The 15,473-nt window shown below is 41.6% G+C and overlaps 1 protein-coding gene across 5 annotated transcripts in view; it reads right to left on the bottom strand.

Annotated features, from left to right (window-relative positions):
- The window catches only part of ZDHHC14 (zDHHC palmitoyltransferase 14), a 65,736-nt gene extending 51,825 nt beyond the window's left edge, over positions 1-13,911 (bottom strand). For all 5 annotated transcript variants that reach the window (XR_013983905.1, XM_080998393.1, XM_080998395.1 and 2 more), the window contains exon 1: positions 11,597-13,911. Coding sequence is in view for 4 of the 5 variants with exons in the window: in XM_080998393.1 (XP_080854519.1) it covers positions 11,597-11,850 (254 nt within the window). In the remaining variant the exon portion in view is untranslated. The remainder of the gene's footprint in view (positions 1-11,596) is intronic.
- Between the last annotated feature and the right edge of the window lie 1,562 nt (positions 13,912-15,473).

Genomic DNA, 15,473 nt, shown 5'->3' with positions numbered 1-15,473 from the left:
TTCCCCAATCTGCTGTCTGCCAGATGTTGCTGGATTCCTAACTCCTATCAGCCCCAGTCAGTGTGGCGAATAGTCAGGAACAATGAGAGCTGGAGTTCGACAACAGCTGGAGAGCACTCAATTGTGGATGCCCTTCTTTAAGGTGTATCACTGAAGAGGAAAATTAAATAGGGGGAAATGTTCGAATTATATTTTTTTGTTCAGTTGTACTGCAAAGTGCTAAGGAAGAAAAAGTAATCACAAAGAAAAATCAATCACTTTGTTAGCAACTTTATTCAATATAAAGTAGGCTGGCAATCTTGATGTGTGGCATTAGAAAGAAAGTGGTTGCACCTTTATTTATTATTTCAGTTTTATCAGCCACACAATAATAAAGAGTTGACTGTCCGGGCTTCATACAAAGTAAAAACATGTTAGAAACTACCATTACAATAAGATAAATAAGGAAGCAGCAATTAGGGAGCATCTGAATAAGTTCAAGAGAATTATCTTTTCAGAAATCCATTAAAATCCAAAGATAATATTTTTAAAAAATATAAATTACCAACATTTTACAGTTATCTAAGCCAACAGATGCCTAGATACCCAGCACATCAAACAGATGCACCCCCACTATTGGCTTACGCTGTTTGTGTACGTAAACAGTTCTGATGGTTTACTACAGAGAATGGGCCTCAAGAGTATCATTAGATTGCTACCATATAGAATCTATGGTAGAGAAAACAATGCCAATTTTTGAAGTCACTCCCTATGTTACGCATCCATGTTGCTCCTTGGGAGAAGGAGGCCTTGTTCTTGCATTAGTATTGAGCCTCGGAAGCATTAAGTAGCAGAAATACTGCTTGCTGTTTCCAAGTACCTCTGAAGCTGAATACAGTGGTACCTCGGGTTAAGTACTTAATTCGTTCCGGAGGTCCGTTCTTAACCTGAAACTGTTCTTAACCTGAGACACCACTTTAGCTAATGGGGCCTCCCGCTGCCGCCGTCGCACAATTTCTGTTCTCATCCTGAAGCAAAGTTCTTAACCCGAGGTAATATTTCTGGGTTAGTGGAGTCTGTAACCTGAAGCGTATGTAACCTGAAGCGTATGTAACCTGAGGTACCACTGTATGAGGTCTGAGATGAGCCTCTGCCCATTCACTTGCTTTGAGCTGGTGGTGTTACCCTCATTCATTATCAAAGTGGACTCCAAGGGCTTATACTACTGAATATGCATATCAGGAACAGAATTCCTCCTTCCCTTGGAAGCTATGGTTCAAATGCTTTTTGGTGCTCGCATGTGAATACCATCTGAACGATCTCACTAAAATGTGAATACCGTCTGAACTATCTCACTAAAATGAATATAAAAGAAAGCCTCCCTCTTGCACATTCTTAAAACACTAAAGAAACAAGACTTTGGGTGCAGCATCAATGGGCAGAGGAACACAAACACACATGCTAATGTCAGGAGCCCCACTCTTTACCTCCCTCCCACTTTCCTCTTTTGGTGTACACAGAAGGCTTGGAGTAACTGTTAATGTGAAGATGAGTTCCCCACAAATTTCTACCATACTGCTTCCTCATTGGCCAAGGGAAGAAGGAAAAAGAAATAGGGCTCAGTCTAAACTCTAAAGAGACCCAGGATGATTCCTGCACATATGAGCACTGTAGTCACATGCAAAGGAATACAGAATATACCCCAAATGTTCAGACTGATTCAACATACAGCAACTGAACATTACAAGTGTATGATTCATGAACATTTAATTTCTACAATCCTTTAAGGGATGGGGAGGGGGGATGGACTGCACAGTTATTTCTAGAATTCAGAAAATCTCATAAATTTCTTCCCATGACCCTTTATTGACATTGCAGCCATGGTAAGCAGATCCTACACGGGTTGCTAATTCTCAAGAAGGCAATGTTATCTCGTTTCATAAAAATAATAATAATTGGGCGATACAAATTATCCTCATGAACTACAGCAGCAATCCTATGTACACATACCCGGGTGTAAGTCCCACAAAGCACAGTAAGATTTATGTCTAAGTAAATATGCATGCACACACACATATATATGCACTACCTCAAGGGACTTAAGGCAGCTTACAAACAAGAACAGTTATTCATTCCTTGCAAAAGAGGAGTTTGAACATACATTTCCTTTTATGGTTACTGAGTTGCTAATAAACAAGACAAAATTCAGGATGCTGAATGGCTACATTGGAATAGGAAATACACGCAGAGACTTCTATCAGAAAGCTTTTTATCCGCAAATCCAGTTATCCAATCATAAAGAGTTATGGCCAAACCTTGCTACATGCACGGCTGATTCAGATATCTGAACAGCTCGAGTTTGCCCACTTGTTTGTGCTTTGCTAGTCAACCTCAGCCATTTTCAGGGAAGAAACCATGGGAGAGATACCGGAAAAATCAAAGAGCAATTCCTTCATAATGCTAAAGAGAATGGCACTTATAGACTACCAGGTCTCTCCTGCAAAATGCCACCCCCTCATATATACCTGAAGGAGCATCTCCACCTCCATCGTTCTGCCTGGACGCTGAGATCCAGCACCGAGGGCCTTCTGGCGGTTCCCTCATTGCGAGAAGCAAAGCTACAGGGAACCAGACAGAGGGCCTTCTTGGTAGTGGCACCCGCCCTGTGGAATGCCCTCCCATTAGATGTCAAGCGATAAATAACTACCTTACATTCAGAAGACATCTTAAGGCAGCCCTGTGCAGGGAAGTTTTTAATGTGTGATTTTAGTGCATTTTTGGTTTCTGTAGAAGCTGCCCAGAGTGGCTGGGGAAACCCAGCCAGATGGGCGGGGTACAAATAATAATTATTATTATTATTATTATTATTATTATTATTATTATTATTAGTTTTATCTTTTCTTCAAGGTGGACTCCAAAACCACAACCCAATCCAACTGGGACAACAACAGCCTTAGAAATGAGGCAGTTGCCAGCAAGAGTTGTCTGGAATAGGAATGGTTAAGGGACCCTCCTCCTTATCATCCAAGTGTCCCTCATCCATGCATTTGAATCATCTCTACAAAAATTTAGGGCTCAGGAGTACATCCTCAAGAAGATGTTGTTTCCTGATGAAAGTATCTTGACTGGGCTACAGATCAGTGTGTTATTTTGCCCAGTTCCAATCCATGCAACAGCAAAGCCTCCCCCCCCCCTTTCATTGCCTGTCAATGCTTGGATGTCAGTGTGACAAGACTTAATTATGCAAGTTTTCCTTCCTTGGGATTACTTACTGAGGAAGCAGGGCCCAGACATCCTTATTTCCTCCCTTTTAAAAATAGTGTTCTTCTAAGCTGTGGACAAAAATGGAATTGTCAGGAAATCAATCCTTTTTTTAAATGTATTTTTATTAAAGATTTTCTTGATTTACAAGAAATCTATCCTTTCTATGCTAGTTATAAATGGAGAAGTTTATTAAGGTGTTTTTGTGACTGGTGCATGTGTATGTCTCCACAACAAATGTTAAGTATCTAGGAATCTAATGTATATTGCCAAGTATGAATCATTCTTATTTTAACATGGCTAATATGCCTAATGCATTATGCCTAAACAACATATACCTAAATCTGAAACAACCTCATTGCCTGATATTTCTCTTTTCAGTTTTAATGTTGTGGATTAGAAATAATTCAAGATACTGATTTATAACACAAATTTTGCAATCAGCACAAATTGTTCCACAAAGCTTACATTATATGTGTTCCAGGGATGCAGTTACCTTGCACTTACCCAATCACTGATAGCAACATAAAATTGGTTTCAAATGCATAAGGATAAATAAAGCTGTGTCCAGCAACCATTGTAAGCTGTTTTAAATACTTCATTTCTTAATGTGAACTGCCTCAGGAGTCAAGGACAGAAAGGTAGAATATACCATATATACTCGAGTATAAGCTGACCCGAATATAAGCCAAGGCACCTAATTTCAGGACAAAAAACTGGGAAAACCTATTGACTCGAGTGTAAGTCAGTTCACACCACAAACCTGGTGGTGGTGGCAGCGGAAGAGGAAGAACAAACAGCCTGAAAGGGCTCCTTTTGGGCCGCTCATCCCTCTGCCGCCCCCTCTGCCACTTGCAAGAGCAGGCATAGGAGTCCGGTTGGGAGAGGTGCAGCTTCCCGTGCAAGAGGCGGGCGGCGGTGGAGGAACGAGCGGTGAGAAAGGGCTCGTCCCTCCGCTGCTGCCCGCCTCACTTGAGTATAAGCCAAGGGAAGCTTTTTCAGCATAAAAAAATGCTGAAAAAGTCAGTTTATATTCGAGTATATACGGTAAACACTTTTCTCAACATATTACAGCTTGGCTTTGTATTTAAGTACAGTGGTACCTCGGGTTAAGTACAGTATTTAAGTACAGTGGTACCTCCTTCCGGAGGTCCGTTCTTCACCTGAAACTGTTCTTAACCTGAAGCACCACTTTAGCTAATGGGGCCTCCTGCTGCTGCCGCGCTGCCGAAGCATGATTTCTGTTCTCATCCTGAAGCAAAATTCTTAACCTGAAGCACTATTTCTGGGTTAGCGGAGTTTGTAACCTGAAGCGTATGTAACCTGAGGTACCACTGTACTAGAATGGTAGCCACAGGTGGCAAGAATTGCATGCCAGCAAGTGTATTCAATTCCGTGAAAAGTGAAGAGAGGTCTGGCAGTGCAGGGATGGAGCACTGTCTCTCCCCTCTGTGCTCAGCACAGAAACCAATCAGAGTGCAGAATTGTGGATTGATTTTATCCATCTCTCCTCTGCCATCCCCCAGCAGACTAATGTTTTTTTGCAGGCTAGGAAATGTTGTATGCTTACTTATCAGACATGCAGTGAGATATTTATGCAGAAGTGCAATCTTTTGTGCAATAGTTTTACTTTGCAAATGCAATGTTCTTTTAGCACATGTATTTAAACAGCACTTTTGAGAGTTTAACACACATTTGCCCCCAGTTCCCTTTCACAAGATCCAACCGTCATTTCCTAAGATCCCCTACTTCTCTTTTTCTGCTGCTTTCTGTGCATGAACTGGGGGAGGGACGCAGGCATGCTTGTTCTCCGCTTACCACTTTGAGCTTAGCTGCCTTTTCTTACTCTGTGATATCCGATCAGCTAATCACTACTAGGGGCTTCACTACCAAATTCTCAATGCACATTACAACAGGATTTCTATATCATTTCCAGAGAATGCAAACAACTTTATAAACAATATTGTATCACTGGTGTAAAGTGCATAACTTAATTCTGTATTAACAATATCACAAATATTCTGATTTTTGCAAACTATACTCTAAGAAGAAAATAATAGTGTAGGCCAATGTCAAAAAAGATAAAATACTCTTGTATTATTTGTGCAAAAAAACCAGACACTGTCCTGTTGCAGCTCTCCCCGCCCCGATCTTTTCAAGATGAAGATATACTTTTCTAGGAGCATAGAACCACTGGGTAAGCAACAAAGATATGGAAGTATCCATTGCTAATGTACAGTATGTCTCTACTAATGTCTCAAAAGGTATGTTTGAGTATATGCTATAAAATATTCACACTGTAATTGTTTCCATTACAAGAAAGTGTCATTAGAATGTACTGTTTTTCCTATACTGTATGTAGTAAAAAAGGTAATCTAGAAATCATGTATTTATAGAACATCAATGGGGTATTATTTCAAAATGACACAATGACTATATCTTTACAGTCTTCATTACTATTTTTAAGATACTGGCATGGTTCAGACACAATAAACTTTGTTTACTGGCCTTGTGATCATACATTCCCCTCTCCCCACCCCACACATCCCCATAATATATTGTGGTTTGTTAAACCAATCCCCATAATATTACAACTGGGGAACTGTGGCTCAAACAGTGCTTTAAAAAGAATATACAACCAGGAGAAGACTGTAACATCTGAATCAGATCACTACCATGCTGTAAGTACCTATATCTGTACAGTTTTCAAGGCAAATGCAAACAACGTGTTCTCCATGCAATTAGGTTGGGCCTATGAGAGCCTGTAGGGACGCGGGTGGCGCTGTGGGTTAAACCACAGAGCCTAGAACTTGCCGATCAGAAGGTCGGCGGTTCGAATCCCCACAACGGGGTGAGCTCCTGTTGCTCAGTCCCTGCTCCTGCCAACCTAGCAGTTCGAAAGCACGTCAAAGTGCAAGTAGATAAATAGGTACCGCTCCGGCGGGAAGGTAAACGGCATTTCCGTGTGCTGCTCTGGTTTTGCCAGAAGCGGCTTAGTCATGCTGTATGCCGGCTCCCTCGGCCAATAAAGTGAGATGAGCGTCGCAACCCCAGAGTCAGTCACAACTGGACCTAATGGTCAGGGGTCCCTTTACCTTTACGAGAGCCTGTATCACCTGCATCCAGGAACCAATAGATCAGGCAGATGACATGGCTACTTCCCAAATCAGCACCAGGGATCCAGGGTTATTAGAGGGAACTGGAATAGTCTGATTATCACTTGTGTAGCAGGCTTGTTTAGTAAGAAGCTGTAAGACTTTAAAAACAACAACTAATAAAGTCCTCTTCAAACTGCTGCCCTCCAGATATTGCTGGACTCCAACTCCCATCATCCCTGACTATTGCTCATGCTCACTGGGGCTGAACAGGAACTAGAATATCTGGCTAGGACTTTCACTCACTAAAGAATCTAACATAGCCAAAGTAACCGCAACAGTATGTGACAGAGCATCTTGCAGTGGGGGGAGGACCATATTTAGAAAAATATTCCAGATTGGAAACAGAATTCCACAGGACTATTTTATAATAATAAAATAATTTAATGATACACTCTCATAAAGGGAAACAAAGTAAGGGGGGGACTAGTTTGCCTAAATATCAATATCCTAAAACTATTTTTTGTAACAGAATTACTCCAACTCTCCCATCATAACATTTTAAGGGAGTAAGAAACATTTGTAATTTTTAATCATCTTTCCATGATCAAATGATGTACTGCAGGCATCTAAGGGATCCATTTAAGACAGATGTAGTGGCCTGCAGCTCTCATGCAACTTCACAGGTCTCTTCTGACACCTGCTGTGAATCCCTTAACATGCCTTCCACCTACCATCACATTGCTTGGAGGCTGAAGACAGCACAATTCCAATGAGGAAGGAAACAGTCATCTGTGCGTGCCTTCCTCCCTAAGTAAAACATGCTCCTCTCAGCCTGCCAAACAGTTATTTGGCAGGGTGGGGGAAGCACAATCTCTATCTGTTGGAGTGGAGTCTGCCTTTCTCTGCCCCAGTAGGAAGCAGCTGAAAGTGAGAACATCACCTGCTTTCAGGAGTCACTGCTAGCCAAGTACAGATACCCGAAGGGGTGGAAATGTTCCCTTCCCCCATTAACTTCCTTCCAGGAGTGATTCTTAAGATCTACCCATTTGTTTGTCATTTGGTCGTTTCTTCCAGATCAGCAACCATTTGTTTTTATATAACAAGCTTAACTTGTTATGATATCCAAGATTTCAGTCTTCCTGACCTGCCCACCTTCTTATTAAGGCTGGCAAACTCTACATGAATATTCAGTATTTTTACTGGTCCCTATAAACTTTCTGAAAAATTAGCTGTCACATCATCAGGCATATTCAAATCTTGAAGTATGTGCGGCGGGGGGAAACTAATTACATATTTGGTTCTGCATCCTGAATTTATATATAATTATTGTGATGAAATAATGATACTATTAAGAGAATTACAAATTGTGTTGTAGATAGTATGCTTTAATAACTATTAAACCATAAAATGAAGAAGGCCATGGGAAACTGCATATGAATCATTTTTGTGCCAGTTTTGTGTATTTGCATATACACAAGATTTCAACATTCCATATTCAAGCACTTCATGTAATAATAGCTCAGGATACTGATTCCTCACGCTGTTGCTAAGGGCAGAGCAAAAGACTACTGCTTCTGACTAGATCTTCTGGGACATACGCATTCTACTAGAGCACATGAGACCAAAAAAAACCTGCTTTAGAGCATTAGATTTCTCTCTGCAGAATAAGAATTTGTTTTACATTGTGAGACAGATGCTTTGAGAGCCTTAAACTTAATAATACTAATTATTACATGTCCACAATTCTAAAGCATATCCACCATATCCTATCAAAAAGAACTCTAACATCTGCCTGGTATGCTATATGGCAATATATACCTCCTTGTAAGCCACTACAGTTGTACTTCAGGTTAAGAACTTAATTCGTTCTGGAGGTCCGTTCTTAACCTGAAACTGTTCTTAACCTGAGGTACCACTTTAGCTAATGGGGCCTCCTGCTGCCGCTGCCACACGATTTCTTTTCTCATCCTGAAGCAAAGTTCTTAACCTGAGGTACTATTTCTGGGTTAGCAGTCTGTAACCTGAAGCGTCTATAACCTGAAGTGTTTGTAACCCGAGGTACCACTGTACAGCTATACATTTACACACAAATAGCGCTCAGGAGAATTTCCACCACATGCATGCACTTAATTACAGCTTCACAGCTTTTTGTATTTTGTATTAAAAATAAAGGGAAACACCTGCAGATTGTTTAATATTTAATATTATTTAATTAAATATTATGTAATAAAGTAAACCAATAACAGATTATGCCAGTGTTAAATGGTGTCTCTTATGAAAAATTAGCAGCATGCGCCTGCGTGTTTGTTGCAAAAAGTTCTTGATAACAGCAAGCAGAGTGTACAAATACACAAAAACCTATGGAGTCTTGCACAAGTATGTAGAATAGAAATGAGTTACTTATGTGATGTGTTTTGAGAAGATTTTAGATTCTAATATGCCTAATTCAAATTAAATTGCAGTTCAATAAATGACAGCCTATTAGGCTGATAAAAATAACTGCCAAACTTATGACATCAGATCAAAAGTAGAGCAACAGTGTCTGTATATAGGGCATTTGCAACAAATTGATTATCACATGATTATTGTCTCAAAACATGTTTTGTTCTTTAGCCATCAGGAAGAGGCAGAAATACCCAGAGCTGCTGTACCATTTTATTCTTATGCAGATTATTTGAAATCTACCGGTACTTTACTTCTGATTAGCCTCTTTCAATACATGTCATACCCACTGACAGGTAAGGACAAGATCTAACATTTTGCTTTAGAACTTTTAAAGTGAGTCCTGAAATAGTATAATGTTTCCATGCATTAGCAAACTCTATGATGGATTCATGAAGATGTGAGTGGTTACTTAAAATTAGAGGATTTATTATTTTCCTAGTGAAATTTTCTCACTACTCAAGCAAGAATTGCTGTACTGAAAAAAATCCATTAGGTGCACCTCTCTGAAAGGTGCCCATTAGGATACTTGATGAGACTAAAAAAGAAAAATAAAGATAATAAAGCAGGATGAATAAAATGCTTCCAGCAGGTGAAATTACTGGGCATGGTATCTATCCTCCTACTTTGTATGGAAACAATATGGTCTCCCAACAATAACACCCATTTACATGGACAAAAGCTTCCAGTGCTGTATCACTCATCATGTTTTAAATATGTAGGTACAAAAACCAAACACCAACCCCATCTATTTATGCAGATTTGCAGTTATGCTTCTCTAAGGAACTCTTTCAACTTCTACAAATCAAATATGATAACTTGCCAAGTGTATATGAACAAGTATCTGGAGATCTAAGAAAGTCTAATTTCACCAAGAATCTCTTTCAGCCTCTATTTCACCTTTTGAATATCAGATCAGCATTTAGTTCAGTGGTTCCCAATTTCTCCTTGCCCGCTGCCACAGACAGCTTGAAAACTGCTGGTGGTCTTGACTACCGTACTTAATTATTTTTCTACATGCCATAGCAACTATGTTTTTAATGGTATTTTTATTGGTTCTTTCATTTCTAAAGTTGTATCTTATTGTATTGTAATTTGCATTTCATAGAATTTGAATTGTAGTTCAATAAAATACAATATAAGAAATGAAAGAAACAATGAAGATATCACTAAAAATAAATATGAAATTTTAATGCGGACATGCCATGGACTAGCTGAATGGGGTTCACATATCACTGGTGGTCCATGGACCACAAAACCCCTTATCTAATTCATACTCATATAAACTAACCTGAAACAGAAGCTCTTTCTTTCAATGAAAAATGGATCATGTAAACACACCATGTCTTCAGTGGCTCGACCCAAAACCTGCTCTTGTGGAAAAAATCGTCCCCAAGCACAAAAAAATACTTTTAGCGCAATCATATGTGTTTATACTCAAAAGTAGGCTCCACTGTTTTCAGTGCATGGAAGAATGGATCACGACTCAGTTCAAAAAAACTTATCTGCTAAACAGATTATCAAATAACATTTCCCTCAGGATTCATAATTTACACAATTTCTCCATAGGATGCTAAACTGCATTGTACATTAAAAGGTCCACTTAATAACATAAGGAGGGTCTCCTGGATCAGGCCAACAGTTCATCTTGTCCAGCACCCAGTTCTCACAGTGGCAAACTAGATATGTATAGGAAGCCCAACTAGCCTTCCATGAGCATAACTTTAAGACACCACAGCATAACTAGGCATGAGCCACAGAGGAAGCAATAAAGGGTGTGTACACTAGTGCTCCTTGATCACTTTCATCACACAGGCTTATTGCACGTATCTCATATTTACACGCTACTTCTTGCTCAGTTACAGTTTTTTTCCTTTCTTTTTTTAAATACCAAACTCACATAGTTGCAAATACTAGATGCTGTGGGGTGAGGAGAAGACTTTAAAGCTAACAAAGACTAAGCAAAGTCAGAAGCAATATCCTTCACCTTTCAAACAGGGAAGTGAGTAAGGTATTTATGATGAACAGGTGGATTTATATTTTTTTCTTTTTTTAAAGGAAGAATTGCCTAACAACAAAAAAGAAGGAAGTTTGAACAATAGCTGAGAAGAGGAATTTTGTGAAATGTCTAGTTAGCCTAATTATACAAAGTTTACCTTTTGGATGAGGTTTTAAAATTCATCTAACTAAACCAAGCAGCAGCATAATGAACAGACCATGCTACCAGATACAAACTGCAGTTCTACAGACTGCATCCACTGGCAGGCTAACAACTTGATACATACATACCTTTACACAGAGGACTTGATCAGAGAAAGAGGAAAATGTAGTTCACAGTTGGATGTACTGTAAATGTAAACACCTGGTTCCTTAACAGCCTGTTGCAAAGTAATCTAAAAATCATTCAGCTAGACTCAATAAGGTTTTTAAAAATTTCTTTTAAAAATGCAAGTATGTTCAGCTTAGTACAAGCTGTGTGAAAAAGTACAATCAAGTAATAGTTTTGAAAAATAAAAAGACAGGAATAACTAGTCTTCTCATTCATATGTAGCAGCCCAAGTTGCTGGACATAAGGAAAGAATGGCTGTTTTAAATATAGATGCAGTGGAAAATAGTAGCAATCTCAGCTTCAAGATCTCAACATACTGTAAACATAACTATATCAGTCATGATATAGGTACAGCTCAATTATCCATGCCTACAGACTACAAACCATCTTTGGTAATTATAGAACAGAATGGAAATAGAAACTTTTTTCAAAAAGCTGTATCATTATGGTAAGGGGGAAAATAAATGAAAACTTTAACGCCACTTACTCAAATGCGAAGAACAGTCCACTGGTAACCAAAATAAGAACAAGGGTCAGGTAGAAGACTCCAGTCTGACGAGCCATCATGATCCTTCCATCACAGAAGAACTTGTTTCTTCCAGGGAAAACCTCCCATTTTCTCTTGGCAGTTGTTTTCTTTTTCTTATGAGGAGACTCCATGGGAGAAGAGGAGCTGTGAGTGCTGATCTGACTGTATTCACAGTCTTTCATGGGCCCTCCTCCACCACCTCCTGGAGTCATCAAGGGGGAATAAGGAGGGGAGTAACCCCCAAAACACCTCTTGGGTAAGATGTTTCCTTGAAGCCACTTTTAGTACTTTAGTTTATCAGGGCATTATACAACACCCAGTTAACTGTTCATTGCAGAAGTCATAAGTAGTCTATACTTTCTTCACAATGAAGTGAAACAGTTCAAAACAGTTCCTTAAAAGTATGTAATCATACAAGGAAACGGGAACTAGAAACAGCTAAAATATAAATCAACTGTGGAAGAAATAGTGCTTTAAAAGGATTTTGAAGCATTGTTCCTTTTGTTTAACAAGCTGCTCAGTTTTTACATCAAATCCACATCCTTAAGCATGTCTTGGTTAAAAATGTTAAGAGTGTTTTGTAACCGAGTAGATTCCTTTCATATAAGTTTGTTAAGATCCTTTATCAGATCATTTTACAAAAATTAAAATTCCTATTAATTGTTCCAAACACATATATCCAAATCCAAAACCAGCAGTTGAGAAACCATCCATAATATCCAATTTCCTCCTAGACTCTGTAAGCTGCCTGTATTTTTCTGGCCGTTGCTCTGAATGACAACAAAAAACTATTAGTTCCTCTTTGCTCTCACTATAGAAAAGAAAGTTTTTGGAACATAACAGAAATGTGGTGGTCAATATCCATCGCCAGGGGAAAAATAATACATGACATTTTAAAAGCCAGCCTTCATTTCTATTTGCCAACAAATATCCAGTTCACCCTTCCTTTCTTCCAGAAAAAACAACAACTTGATTTCAGAGGAAAGAGATGCAAATAAAATGTTTATATTATAAATCCCTTCCGCTTTTCTTCCTTCCGTCGCTCTTATTGAGACTTCCAGGCTTTTATATAAGCAAATCAAGGAGTTGCTCTCTGAAACTCATTCCAGCTTCGATACAGGAATTAGTCAGTCAGATAGTGAAGCCATCCAAGATTCGTCTCCCGTTCCAGAAGGTATCGGGCTGGCAGCCCACCCACCTACCCCGCTCCTTTCAAACTGTCGTCGGACCTAAATCTGTCCACGACCCCCTCACAACCCCAGAGCTGCCTTCCACTTGAACAGAGCCTGATGTCGAGCAAAAGAGCGGCGGGCGCTTCACTTTCCACCTCCTACTCTATCTGGGTTTATTTATCCCCAGCAGCCAGACCAAGCAGAAGCAGCTTCCTGGATCCCGCTTTTCATCGCCGGGAGGAGCGTGTGGGAGAGAAGCGACCCGAAAACAGCGCCCGGCGGCGGCGACAGCACCCGCTTCCCCCTCGCCTCCCGACATCCACGCGCCCCCGTTCAAAAGCGATGGAAGCTGTTGGCAAAGGCAGGCGAAAGGAGGGAGGGAAAGGAAGAGGGAGGCACGGTTATAAAATAGCCGCCCTCACACACGCTTCCCTCGGCGCCGTTTCTTCTTCTCCTCTCGCTGCTGAGGGGAACCAGGAGTCACTTCGTTTACACGGGTCAGAAGCAGCAGCAGCAGCAGCAGCAGCAGCAGCAGCAGCAGGGAGAGATTTCTTTCCCTTGAACCGTTCCTGGAAGAAGCCTCCTCGCCAGGGGAGGAGGTCGGGTTCACTGAGAGCCGCGGCAGAGCGAGCACCAGCCGCCAGAAGCCCCTCCTCGGGATTTGCTCTTCTGTCTCATGGCTGGAAGGCAGCGGGAACTCTGCCCGTTGAGCGTCCGCCTCACGGGGCTTCCTCTCGGCCAGGGAAGGTCCTCCGGTCCCTTCGCCTTTGTTCGCCTCGCTCCGTCTCCCCCGGGGAGCCCCTCGCTCCCTGCCTCGTCCTCCGCCGCCCACAAGCCACGCAGCAGCAGCGGCAGCGCGCCCAGGTCGCTTGCGGTCTCTCAGGGTCTCTCCCCGTCGCCTCCCAGCCCGCTTTCCTCTCGGCAGCCGGCGGCGATGCCTCCTCTCGCCAACCCCAAGCGGCGGCAGCGAGAACGGCCGGCTTGTGCTGCCGCTGCCCTTATTGTTTTCACTCTCTTCCTCCAACCTCCCCCCGCGCCCTGCGCTGGGTCCCGGCTCCCGACCACGCGACGGCGCGAAAGCGGAGATTCCCCCGCCACCCTCCAATGTTCTCCTGCCTCAAGAGGAAGAAGGCTCAAGGTCCATCTCCCGCCTCCCTCCCTCTCCCACTCTCGAGCGCACGGCCTTCTGGGGAATGTAGTCCACTGCCTTCCTTCCGCGTGTACAAGACTACATAGATGTTAAAACAAAAACAGCTTCCATAAGGGGAAGTGAGGTTAGCCGAAGAGGAAACGGGGAAGGACTACAAGTCCCAGGGTCTCTCCCCCCCTTTCCTCGCCCTCTACGATTGTCTGCTGATGTAAATAATCGCGAGGGCGGTGAATTCTGAGCTGAGAACGGAAACGGAGAGAGTTCAGCAGCAGCAATTTAAAGAAAAAGGGGAGCGGGGTAGGAAGCAGAGGAGCGGGGAGGAGTGTTTTTTTTAAAAATAAACAACTCATCTGGAATATACATATTATAATGCTGTGTTACTATTAATGACGATATTGTAATAGGTATAAAGGTTATTATTTGCGTTCGCCTTCTGATAGACTAGCATTTAATATGTTAGTTGGGGTCCTGGAAAAAAATGGTGTGTGTGTGTTAAATTATTGGGATCCCCTCTCTTCCCGATAGCACAACTGTGCATAACGTTTATGCACAATTTGCATTATATGCATAAAGTTTATCTCAATAATCAGCAGTTCAGTAAGCAGTCCAATTGGGACCAGCCCACACAAGAGGCAAGGTGAAGTGACTGCCTCAGGTGGCAGAATCCACTAGGGCAGCAGATCCCGATGTCAATCTTTCTCTCCCCACCATGTTCCTGATGTAGATATTCTGTGGTGGGGAGCATGGCACCATTTTGGAGTCTGCCTCAGGTGCCAAAATGTTTCTGCCCGGACCTGAGTCCAGTCCTCTTTACAGTGCATGCAATAAATCTATGGTCTCAACAGCCCCCTGGAGGAATCTGCTTCTCTAGCTTTGAACCCAAGCAGTGCGGTGCATCTTCAGGGTATGTGGGAGGGCATGGGGCAGGAAATTAATGTATGCCATGAGGTGTATATATTCTGGCCCTAATCACCCTTCTAATCCAGGATGCTATAAGAAAAGTGCTTTCTGATGGAGTCTTCTCCTTCCTCAGTGGACGCCCCTCCTCCTGCCCTAGGCTTACCACAAGCAGATGCACTACTGTGCTGGGTGGCTGCAAGGCACCCATCTCAGTAATTACCTATACAGTCGTACCTCGGTTTTTGAACAGCTTAGTTCACAAACAACTTGGAACCCGAATACTGCAAAACCAGAAGTAGATGTTCTGGTTTTTGCACTTTTTTCTGGAAGCCGAACATGCTCCATTTTGAGTCCCCCTGTGTTTCCTGTTGTGCTGCTAATTTGCACCCCCCATTGTAATTCAAGCCTTCCGTTTCCGATTGCAGTGTTCTAAGGTCATATTTGGAGCTTATATTTGGTGCTTTTGTTTTTGCTATTTTTTGTGCGTTTTTTGTTTTGAGGGTTTTTCAGTTAATTTGTTTTTGTGACTGTGTGGATCCCAGTTCAGCTACTGATTGATTGACTGATTGTGTGACTGCGGAAATGGATAAACCCCCCCTCCAAACAATGACTA

Source organism: Podarcis pityusensis, assembly GCF_964106645.2.
Source record: "Podarcis pityusensis genome assembly, chromosome: 3".
In the NCBI taxonomy this organism is placed as follows: domain Eukaryota; kingdom Metazoa; phylum Chordata; class Lepidosauria; order Squamata; family Lacertidae; genus Podarcis; species Podarcis pityusensis.
This window is presented reverse-complemented; position numbering and strand designations above follow the sequence as displayed.